At 38.0% G+C, this 14,165-nt stretch overlaps 1 protein-coding gene across 6 annotated transcripts in view; it reads left to right on the top strand.

The window, feature by feature from the left end:
* The window catches only part of CDH11 (cadherin 11), a 354,337-nt gene that overhangs the window by 326,482 nt on the left and 13,690 nt on the right, over positions 1-14,165 (top strand). For all 6 annotated transcript variants that reach the window (XM_065028464.1, XM_065028466.1, XM_065028467.1 and 3 more), the window contains 5 exons: positions 7,042-7,437; positions 8,705-8,999; positions 9,768-9,887; positions 10,359-10,526; positions 13,405-13,592. In XM_065028464.1, the coding sequence (XP_064884536.1) occupies positions 7,210-7,437; positions 8,705-8,999; positions 9,768-9,887; positions 10,359-10,526; positions 13,405-13,592 (999 nt within the window). In that variant the 5' untranslated portion in view covers positions 7,042-7,209. The remainder of the gene's footprint in view (positions 1-7,041; positions 7,438-8,704; positions 9,000-9,767; positions 9,888-10,358; positions 10,527-13,404; positions 13,593-14,165) is intronic.

Consider the following 14,165-nt stretch of genomic DNA (forward strand, 5'->3'; position numbering starts at 1 on the left):
GCAGAACAGCAGAGTGCGAATTTGGGGAGTGTGAGGTTTTCAGTATTTAGTGGAATAACTACAAGATTTTTTTTTTCCAAAGTATCATTAAATAGCAGAAATTTCCTTTTCAAGACTAAATACTTTTGTCTCATATGACTAATTATGTTTTGTGAATGACACAAGAGATTTATATCAGTTTGCATTCAGATGAGGGTTATTTGCTTTTCGCTCCAGTAAGACCTGAAATATGCTTCAACAAGAATGCAGATTCAGTGTTTCAGAAGGGCTCAAAGGGAGTTAGTCGCTGGCTGTCTGGTTTAGAATTACACATTGGGAAAAATGAGATTTACCAGATACTTATACAGAATGAAAATCTTTTCCTGTATCAGATATCAGAGCTCTTGTCATTTAAACAACCGTTTTACATTAGACTACTGCATATTGGCCTTTAATGCTCATTTCTTAGTAGATACATGACTGCTCTCATGGAGTTACTCATATTCATAAAGTCAATTTGCTCAGTATGGAGTCCTTTAGTTTTTAATTTTTCTATTTTGAATGTAATGAGTAAAGGCCATGGACCTGGCACTAAAGGAACTCTTCTGGTGTATGAATAGAGCTCTATGTCCCACTGCTTCCCTGGGAGAAAGGGGTCATTTGAGGAATCAAAACCCCATCTCCTAACGGGATGATTTCCTGACTGGAAAGACAGGCATAATGCTCTTAGCTGCTGGGATGCAGCTGAGAGTTAAAAGAACGTGCTACTGTCTTATTCTGCAGTTCAGCTTGTTCCATGTAAAGTAGACCCTGCAAATGATGATACACCAGTGTTGCACCTTTCTCAATTCTGCATGTCACGTAAGCAGTTGTATCAAGGAAAAATCAGGCATGCTCTAGTTCCAGTGCAAAAATGCAGTAATCCTAATTCTAGTCTTGTCCAGATTCAGGGTACCTAGAATCTCACAGCAGGTTTGGCATTTTTCAGTACTAAAGGATTTAAGAACTGGCGTGGCTGCGTGTGTCATGCAAACTAGATATGCTCTATAGAAAATGTCAAAATGTTCCACAACATTATTTCTTGTAATTAAAAAGAGATGCCTTCCTCTCAACAAGTGTGTTGTACAGTGAATACAAGATAAATATGCTACTAAAAACCTGGTCTGATAATGCAGAACAATTTAAAATGGAAAAGTAATTGAGAGAATTAAGCTAAATGTGGTAGGTACTGATTCTCAGTATTTTAACTTGTTTCATAAACAAAAAGGACTATGCAATTTGTTTACCTTTTTGTATCATTTTCTTGAAAGGAGTCAAGGAAGAGAACAAAGTTTTGTTAAACACGAAAAAAAAGTAAAACCAAATATTAGGTTATCAAGATGTGCAAAACTTACTGGTTAGGGCTGAATATCTTTCTGCAGCAAGAACTAGGATCCTTCAAAACTGTTTTCATATCAATTTATATCAAGGTATTGAAAATACTTGGGCATCAAGTATTTGAATACAGCAATCTACAAGAGGATAAAATACATGCCAGACTGAACTGCATTCACACTGCTCTGCATACATTCATCAATGCACATCAGAAATGAAACAGCTGTGCACAGAACTAATCCACATCCCTCACTTCGTGTATTTTATTAAAAACTTTCAAAGTAGTTAAACCAGTATGGGCTCAGGTGGGACTCAACTGATTATCTGGAGATCTTTTTCCTACCTTCTTTCCACGCGAACTGCTGATTTTTCATTACCCTGATTACAGTGCTCTAGGAGGAAAGTCTCTGAGCTAACCATTTAAGTTAAACCATGGAGTATGAGGGCTGAGGCTGCTCAGAACAGCCCTGTCCCAAGGGCAGGAAAAGCCCAGCCCTTGTTGGCTTTGCTGTGCCTGCTCTCGGGCAGGACAGCCCCCGCCAGGCTGGTGCAGCCCCTGCCCCAGCACGTCCCCCCTGCCGCTCCCTCCTTACCCCCAAAACTCAGGCACTCTGAACTCCAGAACTAGTATGATCCAATATTTATTCTGTCATTTAAAAAAACTATTCATTTCCTTGTCTGATGATAAAATTATTGTAAAATAAATCATTCATCTTTTCAGCTAATTCTAATTGCAGCTAAAATCCCATTTGGACTGGGAGTTTGCTATATTTACTTGGATACTTTTGCAAAACATTTCAGAACATAATCATCCATTATTACATTGCTACACTTTGCTCTTGACTGCCTTCTGCCAAATGTATCATCCAGAAGTTACGTCTGAGACAAATCAGAAAAATTGTTTAGTCTATTATAATTTGGCATATGGTCATTTAATAGCACACAGGAAGTCAGCATGAATGTTTTGGATTATTTTTACTATAAATATAACGAAAGAAATTTAAAATTGGCTAGACTTCACTTCCGCGACTGGCCTTGTCATTAAAATAATCTTCGCTGGCTCTTTATTTTTGTCTGTTAGTCATCTGTAAGCAGACATTCAACTTTGTGTGTGAAGTTTTGTAGAGCAGGCTGACTTTGTAGCTCAGGCTGTCAGAGCGGGGATGACCCCGTAACGCCGTCCCTGCGCTGGGCTGCGCCTGAGGATCTGCCCCTCGCGGTCCCTCGTGCGAGGGTGCGCACGGAGAGCGGAGCCGCGTCCTCGGGGAGCAGTGCAGACCTCGGCTCTGCTCCGTGCCGTAGTCTGGGGACATGGTTAGGTCACTTTTCAGGTTCATGATAGATGTGATCTTAGTTGAATAGCGTATTTCCATTAGGAATATTGATGGATTTTACTATCTAACAGTAGAAGAACAGACTTTTCTTATGTTAAAATTGAAACTTTGCATTTACGGAACGAAGTAGCAACTACCAGCACAAAACATAGACACAATATCTATGTAGCTAGAAGCACCCTGAAGGCATGTTCTCACAATTATTTAGGGAGATCGTCTATCTCCATGCAGACGTTTTCTGTATGTACCTCACTGTGTATGTTGTTTTTCAGAGTGTGGACCAGGTATTTTTTTTTACCATTTCTCAGTCCTGTATACCTCAGCTGATCAACTGACATGAGCAGCGTTTGGGAATGTCATTGCATCCATGTGCCTCTCTGATGTGATTTGATCATGTGTGGTCAACTAGTCAACTCGTTTCCCCTTTATCACTAATGGAGCCATTACTCACTACCAAAACCACCAGCATTTGTGTGCACTGCATTTAAGGAAATGGGAAGCAAATTTTTTTTACAGATTCCTTAGGAAAACTTAAGATTTCAAAATTATATGTTGTGCAATTCGAAACAATGGGAAAAAACAGGGTGTTGCAGTTTGGTAAACTGCCCACTGAGATGTGCTTTGCTGTAGTTGAGGAATATAAACTATGTGCAGAAATAACAATCATGTTGAAGATATCACTAAGATTGTGATTTTTTTTTTAAATAGACTGGAAATATTCACAGCCAATGATTCTGAGAGTCCACTACCTGTGTTGTGTTGTGCAGAGTCTGAATAAAAGTGCTGCACACAGCGGATTTGCAGCACTCAGCAGAGCAGCAGCCCAGGCAGCTGCGGTGATTGCCGTCCTCAGATCTGTATTCCGTGCTTACAGGATTATGAGCTATTTTTCCACAAGATAAAATAAATTGCTTTAGAAATTGTTTAGCCGCTTCTCCGTATTTTCTGCTTGAAGAAGTAGGAAACGGTAGGCTTTCAGCAGCTAACACTAAAACATAAAGTAGATTGGTTTTGTGTTTTTAAAAAGATTTCTTTCTTGTCAATAACACTGCTTTGTTTTTTAATGGCATTTATTTTAGTTTGAAGTTAGAGCATCTCGTGCACCTTGCCTTTTAGGAAGAAAGTAGTTTCTAAAAAGCCCAACTGTACCTGTTTTGTCTATGAAGTGTTTTCACAGACTTCAGTGGAACTCTGTTGATATATTCTATTAGCTTTTCTTGTGCTGATAGGAGTCAGAGGGCTCACTGCTGTGGCAACCACGGTGGAACTGAACAGAGTAAGAACTTCAGGAAGGGAGAAGGTGAGAGGGGTACGAGGCGGCGAGGGAGACCCTGTTGCCTGCAGTTCCAGCTTTAATTGCAGCCTATGTAGCAGTAGGTCACTTACTAAAGAGCCAAATTGGTATTACTAGCATGGAGTCCTTTCACATCATAACTCAAAACAGAAGCAATTACCATAAACAGCCTTAGAGAATATTTTTTTAGCCCAAGTAATGGATGAGAGATAATAGTTTTCTTTATCTTGAAGACATGTAGCGTTATTGCTTCCTCTGTATAGAGAGGATACACGCAAAGGATAAAACAAAAGGTAGCAAACAATTTTTTCTCTAAATCCTAACTAGTAAATGAAGCCTGGATGTGTGATTAATATTTTGTTTCCAGCACTTCACGCTCGAATGGCTGATAATAAGCAGCATATGTATCAGCTTGGCTCTTCCATTATAGTTAAGCATCTTTATAAAGTGTTTACGGATTTACATAACAATATTGAGAAGTTTGGGAATACCGGTCATATTTGTTTACTTGTTTTCATTGTTGACATCATTATGTGATGTTAATGAAGAATAACGATCGGTGATTTTAATTTCAAATGCATCCAAAATCTATTTGTGTAAGCAGTTTGCTTACATTTTTTTTCAGAGCAGGTTTAAAAATGCACAGCTGCCTGGGCCTATCTTCCTATTTCATTTCTGTTTGGAGCACGTACACCCCACTTAACAGCCCAAAAGCCCAAGCACGTCTAACACACCATAGATCCCTATAGCAGGTGTACTTGTCCGTTGTGATTAGCTATACTGGCTGTGGCATTGAAGACTATTTGGCTCAAAGGAAACTCCACAGCAAACTACATCTGAGATGGCGGTACCATTGATTAACGAATACAATTATGAAGTGGACTGAACTGACCTTAATATATAGAATTTGGTAACATCAATGCGTTTCTGCAGACAAGGTGGCCGAAAGAGGAAACCTTGGAGCCTGCTTGCTGTGGGATTAGATTTATACCTGCCAAGAGGATGTAAACCCAGAGGTGTTTACTAAACAGGACAGAATAACTCATTTCACGTCTGTGGGATGAGTAAAGAATTGGATGGTTTGTATTTAAAAAGTTCAATAAAGTTAAATGATAGGGGAGCTTGGCAAATAAATACTGCATGCTAGGTGCTTCAATTTTATTTTTTCTATGCAAAACTGCCCTTTCTTTTTAGAATTAAGTATTTTTATAGAAAGCCACTATAATAACCAGTTTTGAAAGGCTTTTCATATTTAAGCCACTTCTAAAATAGGTTTAATCTCAGTTTTCAGGTCCGTTAACTCCTACCTTATTACTACCCCTCAACAAAATGGAGGTACAAAACAAGCTCTAAAACCACAGACCTAATGTTCCACATTTCACACACACGTATTGTGTCAGAATAAAAGCGTTTTTCTGACCAAAATAATACAAATTGTTTTCTTTTTAATGTTTTTCATGCTGATATGAGTCACCGGTAATGTGACATCATATAACAATAGTAAAAATGTACATGGATACACCAAATGTTGTACTTAATAAATATGCTTGGGAAAGCCAGATCATGTTTGTAAGTGTATGTGTGATTTTCATTTAATTCATTATGCTGGAGCCATTGTGATGTTGTAATTGAGGCGATTTCAGCTTTCTTTAAAGTAAAAACTTATATTTTTTTGAAGAAACAGAACAAATACTTAATTCCTTACTTATTAATTACTTATTTAGACCGCCCTGTCTGTCAATGTTGGGTGTGTATTTTTATATAACTGTGCAAAGGGATGGGGCTGAGAGGCCACGACTGCTCAGGATTGTAGAAAGACATCCCAAGATGAGTAGGTTTGGTGCCTGTGAGAAGTTTATCTGTTGCTGCAGTTATAGAATGGGATGTAGGCTCAAGCTTTTCCCTATATTTACATTTTTTTCTGCTACAAATACTTTAAGAAAGATTTCCTTATTTCTCATAGAAAATCATTCTGCTTTCAAGAAGATGGTAGCATATATTTATACATATACCTGTATGAATATAACAAGTGTTTAATTGTATCTTGCAGAAGAGTAAAGTGAATTACACTGAAAGCTGAAACAAACGTCATAGGCACCTTGTAAAAATTGGCTATTCTGCTAAGATTGAAGGAGAATATATTAGAAACCCCAGGGATAAGTCGAAGTGCCCTTTATGATGGATTGCTACCCGCTGGAGGTAGAGACCTCAGTTCAGGTTTCACTGCATTACACAATTTCTGCTTCAAATATTAATTTTGACCTAGTGTTTTAAAGAATTATTAGAAAGCAAGAAATCAATACAATTCTGGTAATTGAAATCACAGGGAAAATAGGAATAAAGAGACAAATCAGTTACTGTAGTATCAAGAGTATCTGGATATGTTTTTATTGATTTATGGCATTTATTGTCACCAGCACAAAGACAGCAGAATTGGCAATCAATGCTGCTTCTCTGCTTTGATGACTTGATCCTCAGAAGGAGGCAGAAAGGCTACTTCAAGGGTCTAAATCCAAGCTGTAGGTGCTTGGAGTTCTGTCAGATGCTGCTCAGGCCTAGGAGAACATTGGTAGTTATTTTCAGCATAAGAATCTGTTGGTTGTGAAAAGGCATTTTTCCGGGCATGTGTAGAAATGTTCAGTTCTTGATAAGCAAGTATCTTGGTATCTATCGTATATCTAAACCTATGGCTTAATGGCTTATATCTAAGGCTTATAACTAAGCTCCAAAGAGGGCTTAGGTATAAATTAGGTATTTCTACAGTTACCTTGCATCTTGAACTAAATCCATTCGGAAGGATCATGAGAGAATATGATTCTCTATTTTTCGAATTCCAAAGGAGTGCCCTAATCAGCAAGTCAGGAGATTTTACAAGGCAGCAGTAACACGTAGCAAAACTCTAAATATGCTCATTAGCCAGTATTTCATAATTATTAATAGAATTTAATCTTATTATCTTGAAATTTCCCAAGGTACTCTTATTTTGCCTAATAAAAAACATTATGGCACCTCAGAGACATCAAAAGAACTGACAACCTTCTCCATTTTCCTTTCTTTCAGGAATTAAGCTGGGAAGCTGCAGAGCATTAAAGTGATGTGCTTAATGTGTGGTGGCATCCTATGTGCAGAACATTTTATCTGAAACTTTTCAGTATCCCCAAACTTGTTGACTTCCACGGTGGAAGGGGTAGATTCTTGGATACTCCTGTGCCTACAAAATAACCAAAAATGAAGGAGGACCATTGTTTACATGCCGCTCTCATCTGCCTGGGCATGCTGTATTACAGCCATGCCATCACTACGGAAAAACTGAACCACACAAGGCCATCACTTCATGGGCACCATGAAAAAGGAAAAGAAGGACAAGTTCTGCACCGTTCAAAAAGAGGCTGGGTGTGGAACCAGTTCTTTGTTATAGAAGAGTACACGGGACCAGATCCTGTACTAGTAGGAAGGGTAAGAAATAATTTCTTTTTCATTCACTGATTAATAATTATTAATTTGTATTATTATTTTGTGAGTTATTTTTTTTCTTGTCATTGCCTTTCTGTTGTATTAGCTGATTCTTCAGCAGCTACTTGTTCACCTTGAATTATTTGTTTGTTCGTAGCTCAATTAAGATTCTAAGCAAAATACTTCCTAAGTGACTACAATTTTTCTATTGATCTCAGAAGTCTTTGAACGAAGGTGTATGAGCTATTATTTAATACAACAGCAAGAACCAGAGCAACCACCTGAGTAACAAGATGCCTCAAGCATATCTGGTTATCATTCCTGGGTCTTTGAAAATAGTAATGGCAGATGTTCCTCACCCAGGAACTTAGTAAAAGTGTGCTGCTCAATAGGTATCATCTCTTCATCTTTTCATTTTCAGGTTATCAGTGAAATTAAATATATGACGGGTAGGTATACAGAGAGACATATATCTGTGTGCAAAAGTGTATTTACACACATCCTGGAGTGATTTTTTTTTTATTCTGGTGTTGTCTAATAGTAGCAGAATATAAATACATAACTAAAACAGTACATATGCGAAATCGTAAATCATCAGCAGAACTGTGTTGACTTGACCCCAACACAAAAGACTGGAGAACAGGATCAATGACAGCAAATACCATTCTGGGTATTCTGGTTTAAAAGATGGTTTGTATTGTGCAATTTGTAGAAGTAAATATAAAAGCAATAAATCTGTAATTTGGCTCAATGTTTCCCTCATTCATCAAACTGCAGTGTGCATTGGTTGTGAAAGTGAGAATCTTCAGTAAGAATTTGTTACTTCTTTTATATTAAAGAGGTTGTAATTAAAACCTAGTTGGCAATAACTGATTGGCTCATTCGTTACATCCCATCTGTCACTTACCAACTTTTTACATGCAACCTAGTAGAATATGATTCGTATGAAGTATATACAATCTTTGCAAAAATGACTCTTCCAATTTATTTGAACAAATTATTATAGATATCTTCTCATATATTCTCTTCCTTAAATCTTAGAGCCTGGGTCTCAGTAGCGCCCTGGCTGTACTGGCACGCAGGTCTGTGCAGGCAGCTGCCCAGAATGCAGGGCAGCTGTGTTCACAGCATGTGCCCGACTACCGATTATGGCCTGATGTAAGACAAGATAACTGAAATGATAGTGATTTTGTGAACTTTTAAATTTCATAAACACGTAGATGAAATGTATACCTTTCTTATTAAGGTATGTCTGTTTCTGATTTTGTAGCTTCATTCAGATATTGATTCTGGAGATGGAAACATTAAATACATTCTCTCAGGTGAAGGAGCAGGAATCATTTTTGTTATTGATGACAAATCAGGGAACATCCATGCAACAAAGACACTGGACCGGGAAGAAAGAGCTCAGTACACTCTCACGGCACAAGCGGTAGACAGAAACACTAACAGACCTTTGGAACCACCTTCTGAATTCATTGTTAAAGTTCAAGATATAAATGACAACCCGCCTGAGTTTCTTCATGAAAACTACCATGCCAATGTGCCCGAGAGATCAAATGTAGGTAAGTACTCATAAATGCACTTCAGTTCCTGGCCTTACGGAATATGTTGTGTTGTCAGTACGTCTTGGCTTTATTTCATTCCTATCGTCTAGAGTTTTGGGAAGTAAAATTTACTTCATGCTCAGCCAGGGACTCAGTCAATTTATCTAATTTGCTGACCAAACCAAATCCTGCACAGCTACTAACTGTCATGGCTGCAGTGTCTCTAGCTGGTTCGTTGAACAGGGCTGTTTCCTCCTCAGAGGAATGTGAGGGTCCCCTGCAATTTATGGAGTGTGAATTCTCTGGGGTAAACATCAAGAGCATTCCTTTGCAGAGCTGGGTAATAAAGCTGAGGAGTTACTGCCACGCTATCTATTCAGTTTTCATCTCCTGTTTGAGCTTGTGTCTATCTCAGAGATTTCTACAGGAATGATTTCTCTGAAACTTGGTGAGGAAAATGTAAAAAGGAAAGTCTGTTGTTTGGCTGTCTAACGACAAAAGCAATATAACGCTTAAACTACTGAGGGAAAGAAATAATGGTACAGAGTGACTGCTGACTTTTATATCTTTACTGTTTAAAACATTGACATCACAGCTGGTAACAAATCTTTTTAGATAATATGAGCCTGTCGTATATAAATTGCCAAGTAATTTTTTTTTTCATTTATGAAAACTGGAAATAAAAAATAAACAGTTCTGCCATATGACTGAAAGCATCTCTGCATGATTCTTACAGGCATGTTTGCTTCTGACTGTATTTCTTCTCCGTTTGCTTTCCGTTTTTAGGTACATCAGTTATTCAGGTAACAGCTTCAGATGCTGATGATCCTACCTATGGGAACAGTGCCAAATTGGTTTACAGTATTCTTGAAGGTCAGCCGTACTTCTCGGTCGAAGCTCAAACAGGTATTATTGAGCAGTTTATTTGAGTAGGACTTCATAACTGGCACACATTAAAAGGAAGAACTAAAGATATTGACTGAGGCAGTACAGTTGGGTATATCTACTGATGTCTTTGAGCAAAGCTGCCTTCATTCTTTTAGATTCTAGTTAAGCTCTTTCGCAGGTTGGTCCCCGGGCATTTGGTAGAGCTTCTGGGTACACTACACTAGAAAGATGATACTATTTATTTTGTGGTATGATATAGAAATGGCAGTGTCTGTGCTGAACAGGAATTCTCCAGGATTATCCTTTGTTCAGCTGTGTAGGATATTTGGGCTATTTACCTTGTGTAGCATGATGCACAGCATCGGGAAAACGGAATCTGCACCACCACTGGAAACAGTGCTGTATTTTAATGCAAGCTAACGATGTTGTATGCAATTCTTCCGTCATGTGAACCCGTGAAAACTTGTATGTGTTATATTTTCTTTATAGGAATTATCCGAACTGCCCTTCCGAATATGGACAGAGAAGCTAAGGAAGAGTATCACGTTGTAATACAGGCAAAAGACATGGGAGGACACATGGGAGGCCTCTCAGGGACAACCAAAGTGACAATTACACTTACAGATGTCAATGACAACCCACCAAAGTTCCCACAGAGTAAGTAACAACCAAATCCTTGCATCCACTACCAGTACCCGTATTTGTGAAGTATGACATACTTAAAACTTCAAAAAGATGGATTATCATAGCACATGTGTGAAAAGATAAATGTTATTTACAGATTTTTGTTAGTAGCATATAGAGTTTTAGTGTCTGGATTATTTGCTTTGTGTTGCAAAATGAGAGATCAAGATCAGATTACGAAGATTCCTAATCCTACACGAACCCTAACCCTAATCAGACCACGTTATATTAGAAACAGATCTATGATATGATCAAGGAGACATAGTCTAGACTTCTTTGTTAATGGAGAAAGAGACCCCATTTCTTGAGGGCTGTTTTGTGTGTTAAACCAAATTGGTCAAAAATACTAGAAGATGTACCTGCACTGGAGCAGTGCGGGAATAAGCTTTTCCATTTTCATAGTTATAGTGTGAATGTAAAAGACACTGCAAGAAAGCAAGCAGCGTTTACTACTCTGCTCAGACCTCAAGAACTTTAAGAAAACCTTGCAAGGAAATAGGAGGTTAAAACAAACATCCCTGTGTGTATTATGTAGGAACAGATTCTCCTGAGTTGGGAGAGCTGCAGGGTGCAGTAGTCACATAGCGCTCGCAGCAGAATGCTCTCCAGTTACATTTACAGTGTTTGAAAGAAGTCTCCAAGTGGCCTCATGTCAGGCCTTTCAGTACTTCAGTTTCATAGCTATTTGCAAGCATAGTTATGATAGTCATTTTCCATGAACAAATCCACTTTGCTTTTTGATGAAGATGGACACAGGAAAGGAGATCTATTTTATGTTCTTACAGCAGTATCTCTCAGGCTTGAAGTCTCTTGCTTCACTTGACCGTTGACAAAAGTGTTGCACAATCTATTAAGAGCTCCTGATGATGCCCTTTCAGGTCTCTGACAGACCTTCAAGTGACTGAGAACCATTTTTTATTTCACATAGCCTTTCATTTTAAGTGTTGATACTTCATCCTTTACTTCTATAAACACTCCCAGTGAATGGTCAATCTCCATAAGGATAAAAGTTAAGACTGGATACTCCTCAAGACATGTATTTTCCATGGCAATGCAAACTAAATTGGGTACAAATACATTTTTTAAATTGATGGTTGAAATGAATTGTTGGTGGTCAAATAATTGTTTTATACTTGTGCTACTTATTTTTCACATATAAAATTAATCAGTGCTGACATTAACAGATTCAGTCTTCACAGCTGGGTGGAGGTACATTAATGGACCCACACATCTGTTCTGCATCTCTTCTCTGCGTGTGTTTTTGTTTCTTTGGAGGGTTTTTTTGTTGGTTGTTTTTAGATTGGAGTGCAGAGTATGCACCAGCTCAGCCTGTTTCTCCTCTGAGCAACCTTTACAACACTGATATGTCCTGGACATGACCATCTCTCTAACAGCTTTTCTTCCAGTGTTGCAGCTTCCTGGATCCTCACACAAGAGCTTAAATGATCTAGTCAGGCCCTAAATGAGAAAATCTATGTCAGCATTTTCTACCATTCTAACAGGAACGTATTACATCCTTAAAAATGACAGGTTTTACATACCTCACAAACACACCTTTTCACTCCAAATAATAGTCTGTGAGCCCAGTACACAGTATTTTGTTGTGTAGCGCCATCAAATGATGATTTTTTTCTTTACAAATTCAAGCCACTTTACAGAGTGTTTTGGGAGAATATTTAAAATTATCAGAAATGCCAAAGAGCAGTTACTCTACTTAATTATTCACCCCCAGCATAAAACCAGGATTTGACCTGTTTATATTATATAAACACCCAAGTGATTGGGTTTTTTTATTCTACTTCCCCCCCCCCCCGCCCCGCATTGGTCAAGCCCTTAACAAGTTATATGTGCTTAAATTTTGGGTTCTTTGTGACTGGAGTTAATGATCTATTTTGATTACATGTGCCAATTGTTTTTATGGGTAATGAGCCAAGGCCCTGCTGAGTGTAAGTGTGGCAACAAAGAGAGGGGAATAAATAAGATTTTTTTTTATGCCCTTTTTTTTTTTTTCCCCAATTAATTAATGCTGATGAAGTGGCAGAAAATGCCCACATACATTTGTACATTTAGGATCAGGTTATGTTACCTGAACTCTGGAGGTGGCTGGGGAGGTCACGGAATCAGTGGTGCCTAAAGGACAACTGTTGGAGAGAGATTTTTCCAGAACAGTATTGCTCACCAGTATGGCAACACATCTGTGAGATGCTTGGGGATGGTTTTCCTATCGGTGTTTGATGAGGGAAAGCCATTTTTGGCTTGGTATGGAATCCCATACAAATTGGTATGTATTCTCTGTTGTGTTAAATTTTAATAATCATTGCTACTACATGTTCATACTCCAAATTAAAGCCATAGAAAGCAGCAGATTAATTCTTTGGTCAGCACAGCAGAGGAGTCTTATCCAATTCATGGTATATAATTTGTGGCTCCTGAATGAAAGGGGAGAAATACTTCTGGATTCTGCAGAGCTGAAGGTCATTCCATGAGTCACATGAAAGAGAATTTTCCTTCCCTTTTCAGAGCAGGATTTCTGATATGAATTATAACCTTGATGTCACAACAGTTTCTGCATTCTGAATGATTGGTTATCTTTTTAACTCCATCCTGAACAGAGATACACAGATGTGTAAAATATCAGTGATGAGGTAATGTTATATAGATTAGCACTGTGTTTAAAGCTTTCATAGGTGACTTTCTTCTCAGAGCTCTTTATAATATAGCATTCCTTTAAGGGATTTGAAAACATAAAAATATTACAGTGTTTGTTTGGAACTTACAAGTTAAATGAGTAAATACGCAACTGGAGAGCACACTGCGTACTTAAGGCAAATGCCTTTTTTTGTTCCACCAGGTGTGTACCAGATGTCAGTGTCAGAAGCAGCTGTCCCAGGAGAGGAAGTCGGAAGAGTGAAGGCCAAAGATCCAGACATTGGGGAAAATGGCTTAGTAGCTTACAGCATCATTGATGGAGATGGCATGGATATGTTTGAAATTACAACAGATTATGAGACTCAGGAAGGCGTTGTAAAGCTTAAGAAGGTGAGTAAAACCTAGTGATGTCTAGTATTCTTTGTTGCTGACAGAATATTGGGTAATAAGGGATTATTACCTAAGATGTAATATCAGTTAATGCAATTTCACTTAGTTTGTTTCTAAGGCTGTGATTAACTCTTAATATTCCATTTCCCCATTAGCTGAATTGGAATGGAAGAAAATAACCAAGAAGAGTTACATAAATACTGTACAGTGGATTAATTGCACAAACTAAATGAATTCATAATAAAAAGTCACGGTAAAATACAATGCCATCAGCTTCATTGTTAATGAAGTTTTGCCTAGTGCTGATAAGTAGCAGACATTCACTGTTGCTTTATGTTCAGTCTGAATAGCCTCATGCCCTATAGTTTGAATTCTTCAGCTGTGCATTGTCCACAATATTGTTCTGAAGGAGTCACAGGCTATGCAAAAAGCAGCAAAAATACTGAGGTGATTTCATATACAGTCCAGCAGTATTATCTTTAAAAGTGTTACTAAATGAATTTTAAATTACAAATTATAAAGCTTAAATCTTATTCATTATTGAAACATTATTATTTTGCCCTTTGCATCTTT

Source organism: Columba livia, chromosome 13 (genome assembly GCF_036013475.1).
Source record: "Columba livia isolate bColLiv1 breed racing homer chromosome 13, bColLiv1.pat.W.v2, whole genome shotgun sequence".
Taxonomy (NCBI): Eukaryota; Metazoa; Chordata; class Aves; order Columbiformes; family Columbidae; genus Columba; species Columba livia.